The sequence below is a fragment of the Budorcas taxicolor genome, chromosome 13, assembly GCF_023091745.1.
Source record: "Budorcas taxicolor isolate Tak-1 chromosome 13, Takin1.1, whole genome shotgun sequence".
NCBI lineage: Eukaryota > Metazoa > Chordata > Mammalia > Artiodactyla > Bovidae > Budorcas > Budorcas taxicolor.
This window is the reverse complement of record NC_068922.1, coordinates 42,825,683-42,850,390: the sequence shown is the minus strand read 5'-3', so window position 1 is coordinate 42,850,390 and position 24,708 is coordinate 42,825,683. Positions and strand designations below refer to the sequence as shown.

Below are 24,708 nucleotides of genomic sequence, written 5' to 3'. Positions count from 1 at the left end.
TGGTTTCAGAGTCGCTTTTGTTGGGCTGCCTCTGCGCGGCCTCCCGGCCGCCGACACTCGGGTCTCCACCTGTCTCCAGGCTCTCGGCGTCCTCCTGGAGTGTGGCGCTTCAGACTTCCTCCCGCCCCTCTAGGAGGCGTTGTCTCTGGCGGCTTCGGCGCCTCCTCGGAGTTGCCTGTCAGAGGACCGCGGCATCCTCACGGACGCCGTGAGAACCCTGAGTGGAGGCGTTGATTTTCCGGCTGGGACTGGCTGGGAAGCACTTTCCTCAGGAACCCTGGTGAAGTCCGCTCCCCCGCTTCCTTTGTGTGGACCCTTGGTGGCTCTGTGTGACCTCTTCTTTTTAAGGTAGACGTAAAAGAAGGAAGAGGTCTTTCTCCAGGGAGGCCTCTTTAGCTGAAAACTGAAGTATCGCGTCACCGTAGGTGGGTCCATGCAACCCAGCAGTTTGAAGGTGGCACAAGCAGTAGTTGTGGGGGACGTGGCATGCCATGCCAAGTCGCTTCAGTCGTCTCCGACTTTGGGCGACCCCGTGGACTGTAGCCCGCCAGGTTCCCCTGTCCATGGGATTCTCCAGGCAAGAATCCTGGAGTGGGTTGTGGGCAAGATCCTTCGAAAAGCCTCGTTTCACTTAATCACCACTTGTCTATTTGAAATCTAAAAATTTAAATGCACCTCTCTTACCCTTTTTGTCCCTCAAAGGGAGAACGGTTAAGGTTTTTCAGAATATATTCTAGATTTAAGGGTTGCTCTAGCATATGGTGTTAGTTGCAGTAACGTTGGTGATTCAAAGGCCCGTAGTGTTCCCCTTCAGAAGCTTTAGAAAGGGATAGGGGTGTAGATATGATATTTAATATTATGGGCTTTGAGATTGGTAGTAAGCCTACTCAGGAGGTTCATAACAAAGCTGCTATTCCTTAACAGTATAAGAATACTTTTTTGTTGAAAAAGATGCTTTCTATAATAGAACCAGATAGCTCTATAAATATGTTCTGCTAAGTCGCTTCAGTCGTGTCCGACTCTGTGCGACCCCATAGACGGCAGCCCGCCAGGCTCCCGCGTCCCTGGGATTCTCCAGGCTAGAATACTGGAGTGGGTTGCCATTTCCTTCCAATGCATGAGAGTGAAAAGTGAAAGTGAAGTCGCTCAGTCGTGTCCGACTCTTAGCGACCCCATGTACTGCAGCCTACCAGGCTCCTCCATCCATGGGATTTTCCAGGCAAGAGTACTGGAGTGGGGCGCCATTGCCTTCTCCGGTAAATATGTTCAGTACATCAGTAAATAAATAACCCAGTTTGGAGAAAGCTGTGTTTGTTCACAACTGTTTTGAGGAAGATAAAGACCAGTATTTGAAATTTTGTGTTTTCTTTTAAAAAGAGCTGTATCAGGGGCATCTCTTGTAACCCAGAAATAGTTGCTTAAATGATTTAAAATCTACAAAGTGTCTAGAAGTTTGGGTGAGATGTAGGGTTTGTTAAATAAATGCAATGTGGTATATCTATTTAGTATCATTCGATCGATATGGTATCTATTTATCCAATAAGTCTTTCATTCTTCTATTGATGCGCATTTATTTTCAAGTTTTCCCTATAACTTAAATGCTGCAGTTATAAGCACTGCTTCATGTGCTCATCAAAGTATTTTTATGAATCATAGAGTTGATTCCTTCTGAGGATGATAGATCATAATGCTATTAAATTACCCTCAAATGATTGTATCCTTTTATATTCACTTTCTCAAAAGGTGTGTTTTATCTCCCCACTAGCCAGATGGTAATATTTTACTAACTTTCTAATACTTGAAAATAACATCTCATTTAAGTGTTTATCTTTCCTGGGTAATAAGAATATTAAGCATTTTTGAGCAACAAACATCCTTTGCTGTTTTAAGTTCTGACTTTCTTATTTGACCCATTTATCTGTTACTGCAGTGTTTTAATTACTGTAGCTTTAAGGTATATTTTGGTACTTCCTTTTGAAGAAAAGTTTTGGGCTCTTCTTTTGCATTTTTCTTCCAGATGAGATTTAGAACCATATTTTCAAGTTCTGTAGAAAATTTGGTTGTGATATAGTTTGTGATTGCATTGAATTTGTAGATCAATTTGAGAAGAGACATTCTTTTGGGTTTTTCCTTCTAGGATAATAGGTATGTCTCCTCGTTTCTTCTATTAAATTTTTTTGTAATGAAATATGCCATTTACATGTACAGTTAAAAAGAAAAGTGTATCTGTATACTCTGCTTGATAGAACATCACAAGTACTTGGAAGCTTTTGATGTATGCCTTTCCCCAGAAACAGGATTCTCTGCCCCCATGACCATCGTCATCCTGAATTTGGTGTTAATTATTCCCTTGCTTTTCTTTACAGTTTTAGCAACTGTGTATGTATTTTTTCCCAACATATTGTTTACTTTCACATGTTTTTGAACTTGAAGTAGAATCATATTGCATATTCTGTGAATTACTTTTGTTAAGCATTATGTTTCTGAGATTCATCCCTGTTGAAGTGTATACCTGTAGTTCAGTTCAGAAACTTTAGAACTCCTTTACAAGTATTGAAAGTATTGAATACCTCTCAAAGATCTTTTGCTTATGTGGATTAAATCATATTAGATATTAAAACTAACCAATTTTAAATATAGACATTGGTGCATTTGCTTACGTCTATAAACATATGGTATATTGATAGCTCTAAAAAATAGTAATAATAATAGTAAATCTTAGACAACATTTTTAATGAAAAGTAATTTTTCCAAAATAAGTTAGTGGCAAGAGTGGCATTGTTTTACAGTTTTCCCAAATATCTTTCATGACCAGAATCTTATGTTTGCTTCTACATTCAGTCTCTTGCAATATATTGTTTTGGTTGAAGTAGATGCAGAAAATCTGGCCTCACCGAACTACATATTGAGAAGAAGGAGGAATATGTTGATAATCTTTTAAATAGTTATATTATTCTTTCAGTTCAGTTCAGTTGCTCAGTCGTGTCCGACTCTTTGCAACCCCATGAACTACAGCACGCAAGGCCTCCCTGTCCATCACCAACTCCCGGAGTTTACCCAGACTCATGTCTATTGAGTCAGTGATGCCATCCAACCATCTCATATTCTTTAATACTCATCAAATCCTAACAGTTTCTGAAAGGTTAGCCACAGTGTAGAATTTAAAATCAAATAACTTCTCAAACTCTGTGACATTAAAACCTGTTAGTCTAGCTTGCATTTTAAAGGGATATTTTAACCATGCATTGGTCGTGTGAAAGATATTAGTTCACTGAATTATGTAGATTTCCCAAATGATGACACATTTCAATATAGAATATCAAAAAATCACCTACATTATCATCACCACTTTGGGAATCACTCCTGTGATTCATTGACTTTTGTTGAAGTATAATAATCTATTATAATAATATATGTTTATCCATTTTATTTTTTATGAACATACTGGTTAGTTCCACCACTGGGCTACAGTAATTAGTGGTGCCATAAACATTCTTGGTCATTTTTTCAAGTCCATATACACAGTAGTATCATTTAGGCATATTAGTAGTGGAATTGCTAGATCCGTTGGGAGGATATGTACAAGTTCAATTTCATTAGATAGGCTTTTCCCAAATGATGACTCTGATTTATACTCCACCATGAATGAAACCTCCCTTTGCTCTCCAGGCTCTCTAATGTGGCGTTGTCCAACATTTTAAAATTTTGCTGGTCTGGTGGAAGATAAATGATTTATTACTATAGTTTTCAACTGCATTTCTCTGATTACTTCTGACATTGCATATATCTGTTCCCAATTCCCTGCCTCCCTCTCCGTTAATTCATCTTGCCTGTAGCTTTTCAGTTATATTAGCCTTTTCTGGAATCCTTTTATGGCTTTGCGATTATCTCTAGCATACATTTTTTGTTTATTTTCCATTTTTTCATTTATTAAACTATTTTGAGGTAACTGTAGATTTGAAACACATGTATTTCAGATGTGTTTCTTTTAAAGAGCATCTGTTGGAATTTTAATGCAATTTAAAAACATTTTTAGCTGAGATACAGTCTATTTATATTTGCTTAGTTGCCCTTTGTTCTAGTTGTCCTGTTTTATATTTCTTTTTTCTGTTTTTTTAAATAATTATTTAATATCTTTTACCATTTCAATTATTTAATATCTTTTACCACTTGATTTTTCCGATATGCTAATTTGGAAGTTTTATACTTTTTTATTGTTGTTCTAGAAATATGCATCCTTGACTTTTCAAAATCTAAAAGTGACCAATATTTTTACCTTCCTCTTAGATAATACAAGAATCTTAGACGTTTAACTTAATTCAACCCCTCATGACTTACATGTTTTTATCATGTATTTTGATTTTTAAAAAAATATTACCAGGGACTTCCCTGGAAGTCCATTGGTTAAGACTTCATGTACCCGATATAGGATGCATGGGTTGAATCCCTGCTTAGGGAACTAAGATCCCATATGCCATGCAGTATAGCCAAAAAATAAATAAATAAAAAATATTCTCACCAGACAGAAGAGGACCCATTTAGAATTATTGTTGTGTTTTGCAGGCAGTGTATTTTTGCTACTTTCTCTATTATTCATTGATTATTTTATCTTTTAGACCATCCATCTAGGGCCTTTTCCTTCTGCTTAAACTATATGCTTTAGAATAACTTACTAAAAGTCTGTTGATGATAACCTTTTTCAGTTTGTGTTTACCTGAAAATATCTTTATTTTACCATCACCTAAGATGTCTTTGCTGAATATAGCAGTTTAGGTTGGCAGTTGTTTTCTTTTAGCACTTTAAAGATCTCATTTCTCTGTCTTTTGGTTTCATTTATTGCTATTGAAAAGTCAGCTGTCAGTCCCTTAGTTGCTTTTCTCGGGCTACTTTGACATTTTTCTTTGTTTTTAGCTTTCTGCTGCTTTATTGTATTTTTATCTTGGGACTTATTTGCCTTTCTTAAGTTTGTATTGGAGGCGTTTTGAAATATGTTTATTGGCTTTATAATTTCTAGACTGTGGATTTCCATTTTTATATTCTATTGATATATTTATCTAATGTATAAATAAATGTTTTATGACTTTCATAGTAATTTTCTCCTGGCCTTTTACTTCTTTTTCCCTTTGTTTTCCACAGTTTCCCCAACAGACTGCATTGCCACTGGTGGATTTTTGTTAATCTGAATAGTGAAAAGTGAACTTGACAATAAAACTCGGAAACTGGTCTTTGGAGAGGAGTAGGACTGCAACTGCTCTTTCCGTTTTTTCATCATAATTGGTTTATTCAGATGTTTCTTCCATTTAGACCAATGTTAGTAAATTATATTTTCATGATTTTCAAATTTAGTAGTGTAAATAGCATGTGATAATTCATAATTTTAGACATTTCCCCTATGTTTGTGGTTAGCCTCCTTTTGTTGATTTTTTTTTTTTTCTTTTCATTGATTATATTTGCTGAAGGTTGTCTGTTCCAAAAAAAATCAGCTTTGGGATTTTATTGATTAACTCAGTTGGCCTTTTGTTTCTGAATTTGGTTTCTCTTTTTTTATTTACAAATTTTATAAGAAGTGTCTGGTGCATACTTTCTGTTTTCTCTTAATGAGATTCTTTAATGAGATTTTTAACACTTAATTGAGTAACTAAATCCCTTGGTAATATTCTTTGTTGAAGACTCTGCCTTCCCTCCCCTCTGACCCTGTTTAGAACCTTTGGGTATACCTGTTCCCTAATTAAGAGAAAGAATATTCACGACCCCAACTCCTGAGACCTGTTTTGACCAGTTAAAGCACCTGCTCAACTCTATGGTTATCCCCTACTTCTCTGTGAGCCATCCTTAGTGAATAGTCCTGTTCTTTGCCCGGGGCATTTTTATGTGATTTATCTAGGGGTGGTGGCAATTAAGGAAGGGGGAAAAAAAATTGTGATGGCATAAATTAGGTATCACTTTCCCTTTTGTTAGATGTAATAATCAAAATAATCCACAGCGGGTCTTAAAATGTCATTGACCCTGAAAGAAATTTATTCTTAGGATTTTCTTGTCAGGACAAAACTGCTTAACAGTATCCTTGTAGTAAATACAGTAATGAGTTTAATGCAGTCATTTCATTGCAGATTGATAGCTTAATACTAAAGCACAAATTTAGCCTAATTTGATGAACCAGAACAAAGATGAGTTTCTTTTATAGATGTCTGAAAATGGCACCATATAAATTTTGAAGTGATTCCAATAAAAAGTCCATAATCTTGACTATGCAAAAGTGTTCTCCAAAGAATCCGTTGACTTTACATAGCATAGCAAGGAAGGGAACAAAATTTGAAAAATATAAGATTATAAGTATCTGTGTGATACACAGAAATTTTTTTTTTTATTGTAGGATTCAATTTTGAAAATGTAAAACTAATCTTTAAAAATTGAATATTAAGTCTAAAAGTAAGTCACAGTTAAATGACAATATCATATTGCCAAGCCATAACTCATTTTTTGCAATGGGAGTAATTTAAGTTTTTTTTTTTTTTACAAAGAAGGCATTTGTACTCTCATTGCATATACTAAATGCCCAAAGTTATTTTGCTATTTTACATAGTAATTAATCTACATAATTCTTTATGAATTTAAGTAACTTGCTTTGTGAGCTAAGGTTTCCCTGTATGCTTTCTATTTGTACAGTACCACAGCAGCAATGATTCTCTAGGAGCTCCTGGTTAGTTTTCCTCTAGCAAATGCAGATATGGTCCGGGAAATGCATATGGTTGTGTTAGATTACTTGGTTAAAACATGAGCCAAAAGTAAAAGATGTCCTTAGACCAGGCCAGACACTTGACACACACATACACCAATTTTACTTTTAGTTGATGTTGTTAGGGCTGCGGTGGCTTAGTGGGAGGGACAAGCACCCCCAATCCTGCCTGAGTGCTGGAATCAGCATCTGCTGGGCATATATGGAATATCCATAAACCATATCCAGTAGACCGTTTATTTTTATCGACTACGCAACAAAGCCCAGTGAAACCATAATCAGGGAGTTTACGTAGGCAGTAACTGGAAAGCTTTATAGCAGCGAGGAGTTAAAATAACTTGGGGTCACTGTAGTGAAAAGATGTGGATTTCGGGTTAGGTCTGCGATCTGCAGTCCTGAATAGTTACTGAATAACCTGTGGGGGAGACACCTTCCAGGAAGTTGAAGCTTGGAGCGACCATTGTAAAATGACAGTAAAACTGTCCACCTAGGAGTCCTGGGAGACGTCAGACAGAGGCCCGAGGGAGCCCTGCTTGCTTGTCCGCACTCGGCCCCGACCGTAACTCCCACCCGCTTCGCGGCGGCCTGTGCGGGTGTGGGTTGGCGGTTCCGCCCTGCGCGGTTGACTTTTAAAGGCGCGGAGCGGTGCGCGCCGCCCACCACGCTGGCTTTCCCTGGCGGGAGCAAGCAGGCGGGGCCGGCGGGGCGAAGGGAAGCCCCCTCCCCCACGCATCATGAGGTGAGGAGGAGGGGTCGACGCTCACCTGGCGGGTAAACTGCTTGCCTCCCGTGCCTAGCAGACTGGCACAGGGGTCACTCTAGGTGTCCCACCCTCGGGGGGCTTTAGGGAGTGAAGCTTTGGTGGTGCCGCCGGGATGCTAGGGCTCAGGGGCTCAGTCTGTTCAACTCCTTGCCACCGCCGTGGACTGTAGCCCGCCAGGTTCGTGTGTCCATGGGATTCTCCAGGCAAGAATACTGGAGTGGATTGCCATCTCCCTTCTCCAGGGGATCTTCCCTACTCAGGGATCGAATCCGTGTGTCCTGCGTTGGCAGGCACGTGGATTCTTTACCACTGAGCCATCTGGGAAGTCAGGTTTACGGAGCATCTTTGCTGTAACCGGTGGAATTCTGCCAGCATGGTAGAGAGGAGACCCTTGCCAAGCTGCTATAGAAGATGGCAGCACTCCTCACATCTCGTGTGTGTGTGTGTGTGTGTGTGTGTGTGTGTGTGTGTGTGTGTGTGTGTGTTGCCAAGCTGCTATAGAAGATAGCAGCACTCCTCACATCTCGTGTGTGTGTGTGTGTATGTGTAGACATGTAGTATTTTAGGATGTCCTTTGAACTGTGTCCTTTAAAGCAGTGATTCCAAATAATAGCAAGAATACCTTGGTTTTTATTCTTTATCTGCGTGATTATCTTGACGTTAGGAAACATTTAAACTTTTGTGCATGGCAGACGTTTTTATATATTTTAAGATTGTTATGAAAATCATATGTTTCTCATTTATGGTATCTTCTGTTTTAAATACAGGAGCTTTGTCTTATGGGTCTCTTACTGTTTGGGCTTATGGGAAATGCTATTTCCATTTGTTTGCTTTGTCTTCATTTTTTAAAACTAATTTGCTACTACTTAGGGCAATGGGAGATCTTTTTTTTTCCAAAATGAAAATAGCTTTATTTCCCCAGATTATATTTATGCTTACATAAAATTTCAGGTAATACATAAAGCTGTAAAAAAAAAAAAATTAGCTGTATTTGATGCACTCAAAGCTGACTTGGTAGAGTTTTGGGTACCATGGTCCAGGAGCTCTCCTGTGTACTGGGGGGCTTTGTGAGCAAGACAGTATCTACCTGTGTGCACCTTCCATTCTGGTGGGGAAGAGGGACACACACCTCAAACGTAAATTGACAAGATAGTTGAAGTAGTGAGTGCTTCAAAGAAAATGCCTACTTTAGTTGGGGGTAATCAGAGGTTCATCCGAGGAAATAACTTATAGATTTCAGTAAAAGAAGAGAGGGAGCTAAGTCACGGGCATAACAGAAGACCCAGCATTCCAGTCAGAAATATCACCAATGGCAAAGGCCTGAGAAGAGCAAAGAGCTTGAATGGAAAGACCAGGGTAGCTGGACCTTAGTAGGAAGGTGGATCAGGTAAGGTGGAGGGAGTAAGCAGGGGCTGGATTTCATAGGGCCACCGAGCAGTGTGTGCAGTGGGGTCTCAGGGCTTAAGTAGGGAAATGAAGTGATCTGGAATACTGATTGATTTGCTGGTTATGTGAATGTTTATTGAAACCTAACTGTACCAGGCACTGTTCTGGCCACTGGGGTACAGCATGGAAAAAGATACTCTGTATTCATGAAACTATTATAATAATCTAGTGGTGGGAACATAATCAAATAAACAAGAAAAAGATCAGATATTGTTAAGTGTTATACAGATGATAACCACCATTTAAATCATAGTATATGTTCTTAAGGCCTTATATATGTGTGTGTGTGTGACACACCTATATATTAGTACTTCTTTGTAATCAGCTTTTCTTTCCTCTAGACAGTTTATGGTAGGACTTTTTCTCTGTTACATTAAATGAACAGATTTATTTGGGAGTGTCAGGTTTTATTTTTAGGCTAAGTATGGCCAAATTAATACTACATAAATGAAAAAAATACTGGGCATCAATAAAAACTTGTATAAGTCATCTATTTGGAAAGAAGTATCACTTCATGGGAAATAGATGGGGAAACAGTGGAAAGTGTCAGACTTTATTTTTGGGGGCTCCAGAATCACTGCAATTGCAGCCATGAAATTAAAAGACGCTTACTCCTTGGAAGGAAAGTTATGACCAACCTAGATAGCATATTGAAAAACAGAGACATTACTTTGCCAACAAAGGTCCGTCTGTCTAGTCAAGGCTATGGTTTTTCCAGTAGTCATGTATGAATGTGAGAGTTGGACTGTGAAGAAAGCTGAGCGCCGAAGAATTGATGCTTTTGAACTGTGGTGTTGGAGAAAACTCTTGAGAGTCCCTTGGACTGCAAGGAGATCCAACCAGTCTGTTCTAAAGGAGATCGGTCCTGGGTGTTCTTTGGAAGGAATGATGCTCAGGCTGAAACTCCAGTACTTTGACCACCTCATGCGAAGAGTTGACTCATTGGAAAAGACTGATGTCGGGAGGGATTGGGGCAGGAGGAGAAGGGGACGACAGTGGATGAGATAGCTGGATGGCATGACCAACTCGATGGACATGAGTCTGAGTGAACTCCGGGAGTTGGTGATGGACAGGGATGCCTGGTGTGCTGCAATTCATGGGGTCGCAAGGAGTCGGACGTGACTGAGCAACTGAACTGAACTGAACTGATGCAGTAACTTCCTTTGGACACACTAACTTATGGCTCTCCACCTTCATTCTATGCTCCAGCAGCCCCTCGTGATAATTTTGACTTATTAGTGTGGTTTGTCATACACTTCAAGAATGTACCCTAATTAACCTCTGTTGTCATTCTAGTTCCTCATGGATTCTCTTTGCCAGTACATATATTTTAGGATTTTAGTATTCATAAGAGAAATGCAAGGAAGTAGAGGAAAAGAATAGAATGGGAAAGACAGATCTCTTCAAGAAAATTGGAGATACCAAGGGAACATTGGAGAAGAAAATGGCAACCCACTCCAGTATTCTTGCCTGGAAAATCTCATGGACAGAGGAGCCTGGCAGGCTGTGGTCCATGGGATTACAAGAGTAGGACACGACTTAGCAACTAAACCACCACCACCAAGGCAACATTTCATGCAAGGATGGGCATGATAAAGTACAGAGATGGTAAGGACCTTACAGAAGAATTGCAAAAAGCAATTAAAGAAGTAGCAAACAGGAGAACTATACAAAAAATATCTTAATGACCCAAATAAACATGATGGGGTGGTCACTCACCTAGAGTCAGACATTCTGGAGTGTGAAGTCAAGTGGGTCTTAGGAAGCATCACTACGAACAAAGCTAGTGGAGGTGATGGAATTCCAGCTGAGCTGTTTCAAATCCTTAAAGATGATGCTGTTAAAGTGCTGTACTCAGCATGTCAGCAAATTTGAAAAACTCAGCAGTGGCCACAGGACCAGAAAAGGTCAGTTTTCCTTCCACTCCCAAAGAAGGGCAGTGCCAAAGAATGTTCAAACTGCTGGATGATTGCACTCATTTCATATGCTAATAAGGTTATGCTCAAAATCCTGAAGCTGGGCTTCAGCAGTCCATGAACTGAGAACTTCCAGATGTATGAGCTGGGTTTAGAAAAGACAGAGAAATCAGGTCAAATTGCCAGCATTCATTGGATCATAGAAAAGCAAGAGAATTCCAAAAAACATCTGCTTCTACTTCATTGACTATGGAAAAGCCTTTGACTGTGTGGATCACAACAAACTGGAAAATTATTGAAGAGATGAGAATACCAAACTACCTTACCTGTCTCCTTAGAAACCTGGATGTGGATCAGAAAGAAACAGTTAGACCCTTACATGGAACAACAGACTGGTTCAAGATTGGGAAAAGAGGATGTCAAGGCTGTATATTGTCACCCTGCTTATTTAATTTATATGCAGGGTGAAAGTGTTAGTTGCTCAGTCGTGTCCAACTCTTTTTAACCCCATGGACTATAGCCCACCAGGTTCTTCTGTCTGTGGAATTCTGGAGGCAGGAATACTGGAGTGGGTTGCCATTTCCTACTCCAAGGGATCTTCCCCAACCCAGGGATTGAACATGGTTCTCCTGCATTGCAGGCAAATTCTTTATCGTCTGAGCCATGAGGAAAGACCTAGTGCTCATGATATGCGGGGTACATCATGCAAAATGCCAGGCTGGATGAATCCCAAGCTGGAATCAAGGTGATACTATACATGGCAGAAAGTGAGGAGGAACTAAAGAGCCTCTGGATGAGGGTGAAAGAGGAGAGTGAAGAACCTGGCTTAAAACTCCACATTGAAAAAACTAAGATCATGGTATCCAGTCCCATCACTTCATGGCAAATGGATAGGGAAAAAGTTTGAAACAGTGACAGATTTTATTTTCTTGGGCTCCAGAATCACTGTGGACAGTGACTGCACCCATGAAATTAAAAGATACCTGCTCCTTGAAAGGAAAGCTGTGACAAACCTAGACAGCAGGTTAAAAAGCAGAAACATACGTTACTTTGCTGACAAAGATTTATCTAGTCAAAGCTATGATTTTTCCAGTAGTCATGTACGGATGTGAGAGTTGGACCATAAAGAAGGCTGAGTGCTGAAGAATTGATACTTTTGAACTGTGGTACTGGAGAAGACTCTTGAGAGTCCCTTGGACTGCAAGAAGTCAATCCTAAAGGAAATTAACCCTAAATCATCATTGGAAGGACTGATGCTGAAGCTGAAGCTCCAATACTTTGGCCACCTGATGCAAAGTGCCACTCATTGAAAAAGACCCTGATGCTCGGAAGGTGATGAAAGTGAAAGTGATGTCACTCAGTCGTGTCCAACTCTTTGCGACCCCATGGATTGTAGCCTACCATGCTCCTCCGTCCATGGGATTTTCCAGGCAACAGTATTGGAGTGGGTTGCCATTTTCTTCTCCAGAGGATCTTCCCGACCCAGGGATTGAACCCGGGTCTTCCTCATTGTAGGCATACACTTTAACATCTGAGCTACCAAGGAAGTCCACGATGCTGGGAAAGATTGAAGGCAAAAGGAGAAGAAGGTGGCAGAAGTTGAGATGGTTAGATGGTATCACTGACTCAGTGGACATGAGTTTGAGCAAATCCTGGGAGACAGTGAAGGTCAGGGAAGCCATGGGGTTGCACAGAGTTGGACACAATTTAGTGACTGAACAACAACAATTCATAAGAGAGAGATCTGTAGTTTCCTTTCCTATGTTTTTTTTTTTTCAGATTTTAGTGTTTGCTTTATAAAAACAAATTGGGAAGCTGTGCTCCTTTTTCTGAATTTTAGAACAGATTACATAAGTATAATTTTTCCTTTCAGTTATCAAATGCATATTTACTAAACATCTACTGTGTGCCAGGCATTGGGCTGATGCTGGGTAATCAGAAGTAAACAAAACAGACATGATTCCTGTCCTCATAGGAGGGCTTGATTTATTAGGGTAGTAGACATTGGTGAAATAATTATGATTATATAATTATAAACTATGATAAGTACTCTGGGGGAAAAATTGAGTGCTTTAAAAGAATAGCATTGATGATCTACTTTGTTCTTTTCGTATATTTGAGTAAATGGTTATTGAGTTCATAGGCACTAAAAATTCTTTTAATATTTGTTGAAGATTTGATACGTAATTAGGTCAGTGGTAAATACTTAAATAAATAAAATGAGGTCTTCATAATTATAAAAATGAAAATAAAAATAATGGTAATAGAAGCTACTATGATAGATGGTATATTGCATATTTTTTATTGAGGCATATTAAGTAGACACTTCAGTTACATGACACATCCAATTGTTCACTCCTCTGGAAATCCCGCTAAGATTATAGTAAAAGAATAAAGATAAAAATCCACAAAGATCGAGAGAATGAGGAAGGACAAGATAAATGAAATCAATATTTGGGAAACTAGAAGGAAGTTGTTGTTGTTGAGTCTCTCAGTATTGTCCAGCTGTTTTGCGGCCCCATGACTGTAACCCACCATGTACCCCTGTCCATTGGATTTCCCAGACAAGAATATTGGAGTGAGTTGCCATTCCCTCCTCCAGGGGATATTCCTGACCCAGGGATGGAACCTATATCTCCTGCATTGCGGGCAGATTCTTTACCACTGAGCCACTTTCTATGGGGAAGCTCATGGAAAGAAGGTAGTTAAGTACTAAATGATTTAGTGGATTAGACAGTGCTGAAGAGAATAAGCTAACAAGAGAAGCAAGCTGATTTCCTTCACAGAATCTGGGAAAGGATCAGGATATAGAGGTACCAAGCTTTATTCAAGGTAGAAATACCGGTGGAATAGAAATAGAAGTGATTGATCCTCTTCACTCCACATACCCAGATAGCCACCTTCCTTCTACCCTGACAGAAGACTGAAGGTTTATAGTCAGGAGACATGAACTAGGCAGGCTCTAGATAACTGAGGTTGGGGTGAAGATCCTAAATAAAGATAAGGATTAAGTGAAAGTTAACATATGGAATGGTGAAACCAGAGCTGTCTTGTTCTGCGTGGTTCTCAGAACTAGTAGTCAAGCTTTTGTGTGTTATAGTATGTTAATTGCTCAGTTATGTCAGACTCTTTGTGACCCCATAGACTGTTGCCCACCAGGCTCCTCTGTCCATGGGATTCTCTAGGCAAGAATACTGGAGTGTGTAGCCATTGCCTTCTCCAGGGAATCTTTCCTACCCAGGGATCAAGCCCGGGTCTTCTGCATTTCCAGCAGATTCTTTACCATATGAGCCACTTATGCTTCCCCTCAACAGGGTATTAAAGGATTCTTTTCTGGGGAAACTTTTCAACCCCCAACAAAATATTTAACAGATAGGACTTTTTGAGTTGACTTGATTAAATCAGCAGCTGCATCACCATCAGATCTCCTGCAGGAATGACGGCTGCTGGTCAGGAAGTGGTGCTCATGCGTTAGACTTTCAGTCAGCTTTAAGTGCCTCACAGTTAAACGTAAACAGACAGCCAAGGATCACCAGTCATTTGTTGGAAGTCTCTAACACAGAGACCAAGCAGGAATAAACAGGTAGAAAATAAAAGGAGCTTGGTAGAAATTAGATTTACTGCAAGTAACAGGAGAAACTTTAACAAAATGAAACAATAGTGTCTTTAAAGAGAAAAAAGAAGATATAACTTACATGAAAGAAGAGATTCTGTTTTTTAAAAGAGGAATTATTCAGAAAACAGGAAGAGATTAGATAATAAAGCTGAAGAACTCTCCTAAAAACAGCCACACCAATTAGAATCTGGAACACGATACAGTGGGTACATAATGATACAAACAGCCACTGTCATTGAGATGGGATATGTCATGAAGTGTTTCAGAGAGGCACTGATACTTGAAATCTGAAGGAAGCCAAAAAAGGGGGCGCACTAGTGTATATGTTTTCAAGGCAATAGAAGTAGGAGCAGATGCAGAAGTAGAAGCATGATACACATGAGGAACTGCAAGCAGTTCATTATTTGGGAAATTCAATATGTTTTACAAAAAAATAATGTATAGTTATACATACCTTTTTTCAAAAAGGATTTGAGGTGGAGTTGTGTTGATTTATTTAAAATTCTTTAGAAAAGTAGCAGTATTGATAGTATCCATTCATTATGTCGAGAGGAGAATTAAGTTGTGAGTCAGGAGACCAGGATTCTAGTGTAGACCTACCACTGACTTGTTCTAAGACCTTAGTGTGATGATGTCAGTGACCGCCTTCCAATAATTATCTCCCCTTTTCTTACATTCCCCCAGATCACAATTTTGCCTAGATTTGGGGGGAATTTCATGCTTCAGGAGTAGCATGGGAGGATGAGAGTGGTAGGGCTATGTGAATATTACTCTAAGCTCATTACGGTAATTCTACTCTCCTTGGTTCGTGGCTGTTTTAGTAAAAACGTGACTCAGTTCTGACCAGTAAGGTGAGAATGGCCGCCTGCAGAGAGAATTCTGGGAAAGTTTTCTCACAAAGGACAAAGGAAAAGATACTCTCTCTCTGCCTTCATCTTATTCTAGCTCTGAAGATGTGTTTGAGTCCAGTGTAGTGATGCAACAGAGCAGTTTTCAGTCTTCAGGGTTCCCTCCTTTGCTCCTTCATCCAAGGATTGTTTTTAAAAATATGGTGCCTTTATTGCTACTCCTCTTGTAACTTGCAAGTGTAATCTGGCTTGGGAGGGTCTTGACTTCCACCTCTTTGAGGTGGAAGAGGTTTCCAACTCAACTGGTTTCCTCTTTGAGACCACTGTCACCAGAAGACACAACCCTTGCTTCCCAGAGGTCACTCTAGGAATATTTTGTGAGCACATTCTAAGATCCCTGGGCTTCACAGGCACTTTCATTGTAAACACTTTTTCAATGAGACAGTTTCATTTGTCTCATGAAATCCAAGGTATAGCATAGTACTAGATACATAATAGTCAGCACTAACCGTTTCATTTAATGAAGGTTGAATCATATACTACACAGTTGCACTCATCTCACACACTAGTAAAGTAATGCTCAAATTTCTCCAAGCCAGGCTTCAGCAATACGTGAAACGTGAACTTCCAGATGTTCAAGCTGGTTTTAGAAAAGGCAGAGGAACCAGAGATCAAATTGCCAACATCCACTGGATCATGGAAAAAGCAAGAGAGTTCCAGAAAAACATCTATTTCTGCTTTATTGACTATGCCAAAGCCTTTAACTGTGTGGATCACAATAAACTAGAAAATTCTGAAAGAGATGGGAATACCAGACCACCTGTCCTGCCTCTTGAGAAACCTATATGTAGGTCAGGAAGCAACAATTAGAACTGGACGTGGAACAACAGACTGGTTCCAAATAGGAAAAGGAATATGTCAGGGCTGTATATTGTCACCCTGCTTATTTAATTTATATGCAGAGTACATCATGAGAAACGCTGGACTGGAAGAAGCACAAGCTGGAATCAAGATTGCTGAGAGAAATATCAGTAATCTCAGATATGCAGATGACACCACCCTTATGGCAGAAAGTGAAGAGGAACTAAAAAGCCTCTTGCTGAAAGTGAAAGAGGAGAGTGAAAAAGTTGGCTTAAAGCTCAACATTCAGAAAACAAAGATCATGGCATCTGGTCCCATCACTTCATGGGAAATAGATGGGGAAACAGTGGCTGACTTTATTTTTGGGGGCTCCAAAATCACTGCAGATGGTGATTGCAGCCATGAAATTAAAAGACGCTTACTCCTTGGAAGAAAAGTTAGGACCAACCTAGATAGCATATTAAAAAACAGGTATTACTTTGCCAACAAAGGTCTGTCTAGTCAAGGCTATGGTTTTCCCAGTGGTCATGTATGGATGTCAGAGTTGGACTGTGAAGAAAGCTGAGCACCAAAGAATTGATCCTTTTGAACTGTGGTGCTGGGAGAGACTCTTGCAAGTCCCTTGGACTGCAAGGAGATCCAACCAGTCCATCCTAAAGGAGATCACTCCTGGGTGTTCATTGGAAGGACTGATGCTGAGGCTGAAACTCCAATCCTTTGGCCACCTCATGCGAAGAGTTGACTCATTGGAAAAGACCCTGATGCTGGGAGGGATTGAGGGCAGGAGGAGAAGGGGATGAGATGGCAGGATGGCATCACCGACTCAATGCACATGAGTTTGAGTGAACTCCGGGAGTTGGTGATGGACAGGGAGGCCTGACGTGCTGTGATTCTTGGGGTCGCAAAGAGTGGGAGACGATTGAGCGACTGAACTGAACTGGATTTAAGGGTAGAGAGAAGTTTTATTTGTGTTCTGTTTGATTTTATTATTTCCAATCAGTAGAACATGGGTGTGGTTCTATAATCTCTTCACTTTGAGAGGCTTTTTTCCCCATCTAGGACTGTACCACCCTGATCTTGTCTGAAAGGTTTTTTTTCAATAAGGCAAAAGTGATTTCTATTTATTTCTGTGAAGAAAATTTCCTTTAGAAATTAAAGGATTGGAGAAACAACATTTCAGTTTATGTGTATTATTACTTCTTATAGAGCAAATCAGTAGAACTTTAGCCTTTAGCTCTGGAGCCTTGACAAAGTAAATATTACAAAATTGTACCTAATGCTCAGTAAACATTTATTTATATAGTAGATATGCCCAAAATAGAACTACTCACTTTATGATTTAATTTTTTCTTTTTTTGTTTTAGCATTTTTGACATTAACAGAGAACAGGAGTATGTCAAGAATTCTGGGGGTATACTTGGTGAAAATGAATTAAGACCACCCTCCCAGCTGCATCCCCTCTTAGAGAAGACTGAGACAGGGTTCATATCAGAAAAGAGTGGGTATTAAACAAATGGTCTAAGTTACTGTTAATGAATCCAGAGTTGAACAATGCAATTTTTAAAATTTTAATTTACATCATGTAAATGCAAGGACTTGAAAAAAATTATAATTTCCAGTAGCTGCAAAATTTTTGTAATTATTAGTCCAAAATTGATAGGTTTTTAAAGTTTTTTTAAGTTTTTAAGGTTAATTAAGTTTTCAAATTGCATCAGAAAATATGTGTTCAAGAGAAATTGTCACTCTGTATTTCTTTGAAATTATTATTTATTTTACTTGATTTTAAGTTATGTTAAATAGTAGAAGTAATACATGCTTATATAAGAAAAATATAAATTGTAGTAACATATGTAAGGTAAAAGTACAAGGTCTCCTTTTTTGTCCACTCCCCAGTCACCATTGGCATAAACACTGTTAACTGTTGGATTTCCTATCTCTTTCTAGATCTTTTTCTGTATACTTTGAAACACATAATTTTTTTTACAAAAATAACATTATATAATGCATTTATTCACTCAATAGTATACAGTAGATATCTTTGTACATTAGTATATACAGATTTACTTTGTCTTTATTTAATAGTTGCAAGGTGTTTCCCTGTTGATTGCAGTTTAGGTTATCTCCAAGGCTTTCCCGGTGGCTCAATTGGTAAGGCATCTGCCTGCAATGTGGGATACCTTGGTTTGATCCCTGGGTTGGGAAGATCCCCTGGAGAAGGGAATGGTTACCCACTCCAATATTCTGGCCTGGAGAATTCCATGAACTGTATAGTCCATGGAGTCGCAAAGAGTCCAACAGGACTGAGCGACTTTCACTTTCACTTAGGTTATCTCCATTGTTCTTCGTGTTAACAGGTGCTGGTATGTGGAACATCCTTGTACTTATCACCTCTGCACTTAGCTACTATTTCTGAAGAATAGATTTTCAGGAATGAAATGGTTATTTAGTATGCCCATTTTAAGTTTTTGTTACTCCCTGACAAACTGTGTTCTGAAGAAGTTGTATTTATCTTAAACTGGCAGTCCTTTGATATCTTAAAGGTATCAGAGATACCTTTTCAGATTAGGTGATTAAGGACTGGGCTGTTCCTTCAACAACTATCAAATAACCGAGGAGATAAACTATATAGGCATCTAGAGTGAAAATGCTATTGCTTAATCACAGACAGGATATGTCCAGGGGAATTGTAGAATTGGTTAGTTTCTGTTAGAATTATTGTGACACCTAAGTTGTTGCCATTTGTTCATCTCATTATTTGCTTTCAGACCAGATGCTTATAAAATGGAAAACAGATGCTTGTGACATAGCATGAGAAATTGGTTTATAATTTCCTTGTCTCTCCTACTAGAAGTTAAGAGAAAGAAGTGTCCCTCGTGTCAGTCACTCAGTATCCCTGATGGAGTTTGAGATGGGGGAGATGATTCAGGGCACTGTGAGCAGAGTCCAACTTCTTGTGTCAAGCATGACCTAACTTTTAAGATAAAATCCAGAAATAGCAGAGCTGCTGCTGCTGCTAAGGCACTTCAGTCGTGTCTGACTCTGTGCAACCCCATAGATGGCAGCCTACCAGGCTCCCCACTCTCTGGGATTCTTCAGGCAAGAACACTGGAGTGGGTGGCCATTTCCTTCTCCAGTGCATGAAAGTGAAAAGTGAAAGGGAAGTCGCTCGGTCATCTCCGACTTTTAGTGACCCCATGGACTGCAGCCTACCAGGCTCCTCCGTCCACGGGATTTTCCAGGCAAGAGAAATATACCCAAAGCCAGGTGCTACAGTAAAGAGCATTAACTCAGTTTTTACAGCCATTTTGATTGAACTTAAATTTTTTCCGTATGCACTCTGTTTGTCACTTAAGTCTTACAGGGTACTCTTTACACTTTACAATCAGATTTTTTTCAAGTTACCCTCTTAGATGTTGTTTAAATTTCTTTGTGGAATAGCCCCCACTTCTTTCTCTTAATATTCTGATACTCTTGAATGGTTTATAAAGCATGTGTATTGCTCAGCAAAAAAGATAAAACTATCCTTTTATTTAGTGCTCCTTGATTTGTACACTTGTTAGGGGGTTAAATGAGAGTGCGTTGTGTGGGCAGAGACTTCTCAATAAACATTCTTATCTATCTCCTTACATAAAGAGCAGGAAACTTGTACTTTCTTGAGAGTATAATCAAGGTTATTTATTATGAAATCATAAAAGATGAAGGATTTACCATGGTTTTCCATAAAGTTTTCTTTTGATATGCTTTTCCTTCTGTCAACTGTAAAAATTGTTACTTTTATAATGTATGGCTATTAAGTGCTAACCTAAAAGGGGAAGCATTTTTAACTGTAAATAGTCTTAGAAATTACAATATGAAAGTACAAAGTAAGTGATTTACTTGTTCTGCCTTGTTTATTTTAAATCATTACCATTAGTCATAGCTTTATTGGGAACTGTATTCCCCACACTGTGTTAGACAGGTTTTTGTTTTTTTTTTTTTAATTGCATTATTTCTCCCTTCAGTTTATTATTGTGCATTGACACTCAAAATTGGGGAAATATGTAGTATTTACTACTTCTGAAATTTAAAATCTGTGCCTATCTGTTAACATTGCGTACAATTTAAGATAGTTGGTAATCATAGTTTGTTCATTTCCAGAACTACAAGAACTTTTGTATCTTGTAAGCAAAATCTTTCACAGATATGGAGCCTAAGTGAACAAAGCCATAGCTTTTTAATTACTGTCATTAGTGTTTTGCTATTTGAAGCTCTTCAGAATATCCTTTTCTTTTCTTTCTTTTTTTAATAACACTGGTATATTGATCCAGTATTCTTGCCTGGAGAATTCCATGGACAGAGGAGCCTGGCAGGCTACAGTCCATGGGGTCACAAAGCAAGTTGGACACGACTGAGGGACTTTCACTTTCACTTCATTATATAAATATTGAAAGAGAGAAGATGAAACTGAGGAAAAATAAAAATAAATGTTTCATCTTTTTTTTTTCCTTCCTTCCTATTTATAATCTTTTATTTTCAATTCTAGGAAGTTTTGTTATTAAAAGCATTTTCAAATTACCTTGTGAATTAAAGTGTTAGGACAGTTTAGTACAAATTAATTTTACTGAAATGTTTGTTTTAATTTAATAGTTTAGGGTTTTTTTTTAAATCTGTTGTTCATAAATTAATTTTATTTAAAAAGCTTATATTCTCCAACTTTTGAACTTTAATGTAATTGGCTGAGTTCTGATAAAAGTAGGAAACCATATTAACATACTTATTTATACTGTAAGGTCAAAACTTCCAGTGTTATAAACATTACTCTGTTCTCTTTAGAAGTAATCTGTGTGTATCCTTTTCCCCACCTTGTTAAAGAGAATAGAGGGTCCAAATAGAAAGGAGTAAACAAAGCAGTTAAATGTTACGAGACTTCATTAGTCTCAGTTCTCGCTGAGTGAGGACTCGTAAAAAGGACAAAGGCCCAACTAGGAGAATTGCTTGATTGGGTCATTAATTCTCAACTATAGGAAACATGGCTTTCATAGGAGAGGTAGCCTAGCATCTCTCAGATGGTACGTGGGTATGGTTTGAAAAAAGCACTTTCAAAAAAAGTAATGAATTTTTATTTTCATAAAATGATGATTTTCTAGTACAATCCATAAGAAGTAAAATTCAGTAGACATTTCCAGGCTGGTGAGGAAGGCTCAGAGAAAAACAATTTCTGATGTGTTTGCTGAGTGTGCAGTTCAGTTCAGTTGCTCAGTCATGTCCGATTCTTTGTGACCCCATGGACTGCAGCATGCCAGGCCTCCCTGTCCAACACCAACTCTCCCGGAGTTTACTCAAACTCATGTCCATTAAATCGGTGATGGCATCCAGCCATCTTATCCTCTGTCGTCCCCTTCTCCTCCTGCCTTCAGTCTTTCCCAGCATCAGGGTCTTTTCAAATGAGTCAGCTCTTTGCATCAGGTGGCCAAAGTATTGGAGTTGCAGCTTCAGCATCAGTCCTTCCAGTGAATATTCAGGACTGATTTCCTTTAGGATAGACTCGTTGGATCTCCTTGCTGTTCAAGGGACTCTCAGGAGTTTTCTCCAGCACTACAGTTCAAAAGCATCAAATGTTCTGTGCTCAGCTTTCTTTATAGTCCAACTCTCATATCCATACATGACTACTGGAAAAACTATAGCCTTGACTAGACGGACCTTTGTTGGCAAAGTAATGTCTCTGCTTTTTAATATGGTGTCTAGTTTGGTCATAACTTTTCTTCCAAGGAGCAAGTGTCTTTTAATTTCATGGCTGCAGTCACCATCTGCAGTGATTTTGGAGCCCCCAAAAATGAAGTCTGTCGCTGTTTCCACTGTTTACCCATCTATTTGCCATGAAGTGATGGGATTGGATTCTGTGATCTTAGTTTTCTGAATGTCTAGTTTTAAGCCAACTTTTTCACTTCTTTTACTTTCATCAAGAGGCTCTTTAGTTCTTCACTTTCTGCCATAAGTGTGGTATCATCTGTGTATCTGAGGTTATTGATAATTCTCCAGCAATCTTGATTCCAGCTTGTGCTTCATCCAGTCCAGCATTTCTCATGATGTACTCTGCATATAAGTTAAATAAGCAGGGTGACAATATATAGCCTTGACATACTCTTTTTGCAATTTGGAACCAGTCTGTTGTTCCTTGTCCAGTTCTAACTGTTGCTTCTTGACCTGCATACAGATTTCTCAGAAGGCGGGTCAGATAGTCTGATATTCTCGTCTCTCGAAGAATTTTCGACAATTTATTGTGGTCCACACAGTCAAAGGCTTTGGAGTAGTCAATAAAGCAGAAGTAGATGTTTTTCTGGAACTCTCGCTTTTTCAGTGGTCCAGCAGATGTTGGCAATTTGATCTCTGGTTCCTCTGCCTTTTCTAAATCCAGCTTGAACATCTGGAAGTTCACAGTTCACATTCTATTGAAGCCCGACTTGGAGAATTTTGAGCATTACTTTACTAGTGTGTGAGATGAGTGCAGTTGTGCAGTATTTTGAGCATTCTTTGGCATTGCCTTTCTTTGGCATTGTCTTTCTTTGGGATTGGAATGAAAACTGGAAAACTGGTTTTCCAGTCCTGTGGCCACTGCTGAGTTTTCCAAATTTGCTAGCATATTGAGTGCAGCACTTTCACAGCATCATCTTTTAGGATTTGAAGTAGCTCTGTTGGAATTCCTTCACCTCCGCTAGCTTTATTCGTAGTGATGCTTCCTAAAGCCCACTTGACTTCACATTCCAGGATGTCTGGCTCTAGGTGACTGATCATGCCATCGTGATTATCTGGGTCATGAAGATCTTTCTTGTATAGTTCTTCAGTGTATTCTTGCCACCTCTTAATACCTTCTGCTTCTGTCATGTTCAAACCATTTCTGTACTTTACTGTGGCCATCTTTGCATGAAATGTTCCCTTGGTGTCTCTAATTTTCTTGAAGAGATCTCTAGTCTTTTCCATTCTATTGTTTACCTCTATTTCTTTGCATTGATCACTGAGGAAGGCTTTCTTATATCTCCTTGCTATTCTTTGAAACTCTGCATTCAGATGGGTATATCTTTCTTTTTCTCCTTTGCCTTTTGCTTCTCTTCTTTTCATAGCTATTTGTAAGGCCTCCTCAGACAACCATTTTGCCTTTTTGCATTTCTTTTTCTTGGGGATGGTCTTGATCCCTGCCTTCTGTACAGTGTCACGAACCTCCGTCCATAATTCTTCAGGCACTCTATCAGATCTGATCCCTTGAATCTATTTGTCACTTCCACTGTATACTCGTAAGGGATTTGATTTAGGTCAGACCTGAATGGTCTAGTGGTTTTTCCCTACTTTCTTCAATTTCAGTCTGAATTTGGCAATACGGAGTGCGTGATCTGAGCCACAGTCAGCTCCCGGTCTTGTTTTTGCTGACTGTATAGACCTTCTCCATCTTTGGCTGCAAAGAATATAATCAGTCTGATTTCGGTGTTGACCATCTGGTGATGTCCATGTGTAGAGTCTTCTCTTATGTTGTTGGAAGAGGGTGTTTGCTATGACCTGTGCATTCTCTTGGCAAAACTCCTATTAGCCTTTGCTCCCTTCATCCTGTACTCCAGGGTCAAATGAGTGTGCAGTAGTAGCCCCTTTCCGTGGAACCTCACAAACTTCCCTGTAGATTTGGTGAGCCACTGGGAAGGTTAAGTTTGTCAAAATGTGGCCTGCTGCTGCTGCTAAGTTGCTTCAGTCATGTCTGACTCTGTGCGACCCCATAGACAGCAGCCCACCAGGCTCCCCTGTCCCTGGGATTCTCCAGGCAAGAACACTGGAGTGGGTGGCCATTTCCTTCTCTGGTGCATGAAAGTGAAAGTGAAGTCGCTCAGTCACGTCCACTCCTAGCGACCCTATGGACTGCAGCCTGCCAGGCTTCTCTGTCCATGGGATTTTCCAGGCAAGAGTACTGGAGTGGGTTGCCATTGCCTTCTCCAAAATGTAGCCTAGATTTACAAAAACTTAGGAACAAGAAGCATTGATCTAAGCAGTCGCTGACCTCCAGCTTGACACTATAGATGCATCTCTTTTACAGCCTTGATTACAGCACCCAGCTTTAAACCTAAAGGGATTTACTCTTGCATTAAAAGTAATTCATCCATTGTTATAATCCATTTAGGTTATTTTCATTAAGTATGAGGTCTTTGAAGATAGTCCAGATATGATAGCCAGAACATAATGGAAATGTCTTTGTTATGCAGGAAGGAAATGAATGACTTGGTCAGTGATATTTAGTGTGCCACTTTCCCCAGCCTTTGGTTATCTTAAACAGTTGCATTATTTTTGTGTTTTACAGTTTTTGAAACAGTATCCTTGAGTTCAGACTCTCTCTTCCAGAGGACAGTTTCAATTCTCCATACTTCTTACTTGGACTCTGCATCTGAGCATGGTTTTCAGTACAGTGAAGTGACTTTGGTGAAAAATGACATTTTCTTAAATGAGGTGAGGTGCTTGGTACACACTGTGTCTGTGGTTAGTTTTATTTTAGTTTTGAAGAAATAGAC

At 39.3% G+C, this 24,708-nt stretch overlaps 1 protein-coding gene across 1 annotated transcript in view; it reads left to right on the top strand.

The window, feature by feature from the left end:
• Positions 1-5,239: 5,239 nt before the first annotated feature.
• TASOR2 (transcription activation suppressor family member 2) overlaps positions 5,240-24,708 on the top strand; it is a 62,310-nt gene continuing 42,841 nt past the window's right edge. Inside the window, exons 1-3 of the mRNA XM_052650882.1 lie at positions 5,240-5,310; positions 17,551-17,684; positions 24,501-24,646. Coding sequence (XP_052506842.1) covers positions 5,288-5,310; positions 17,551-17,684; positions 24,501-24,646 — 303 coding nt within the window. The 5' untranslated portion in view covers positions 5,240-5,287. The remainder of the gene's footprint in view (positions 5,311-17,550; positions 17,685-24,500; positions 24,647-24,708) is intronic.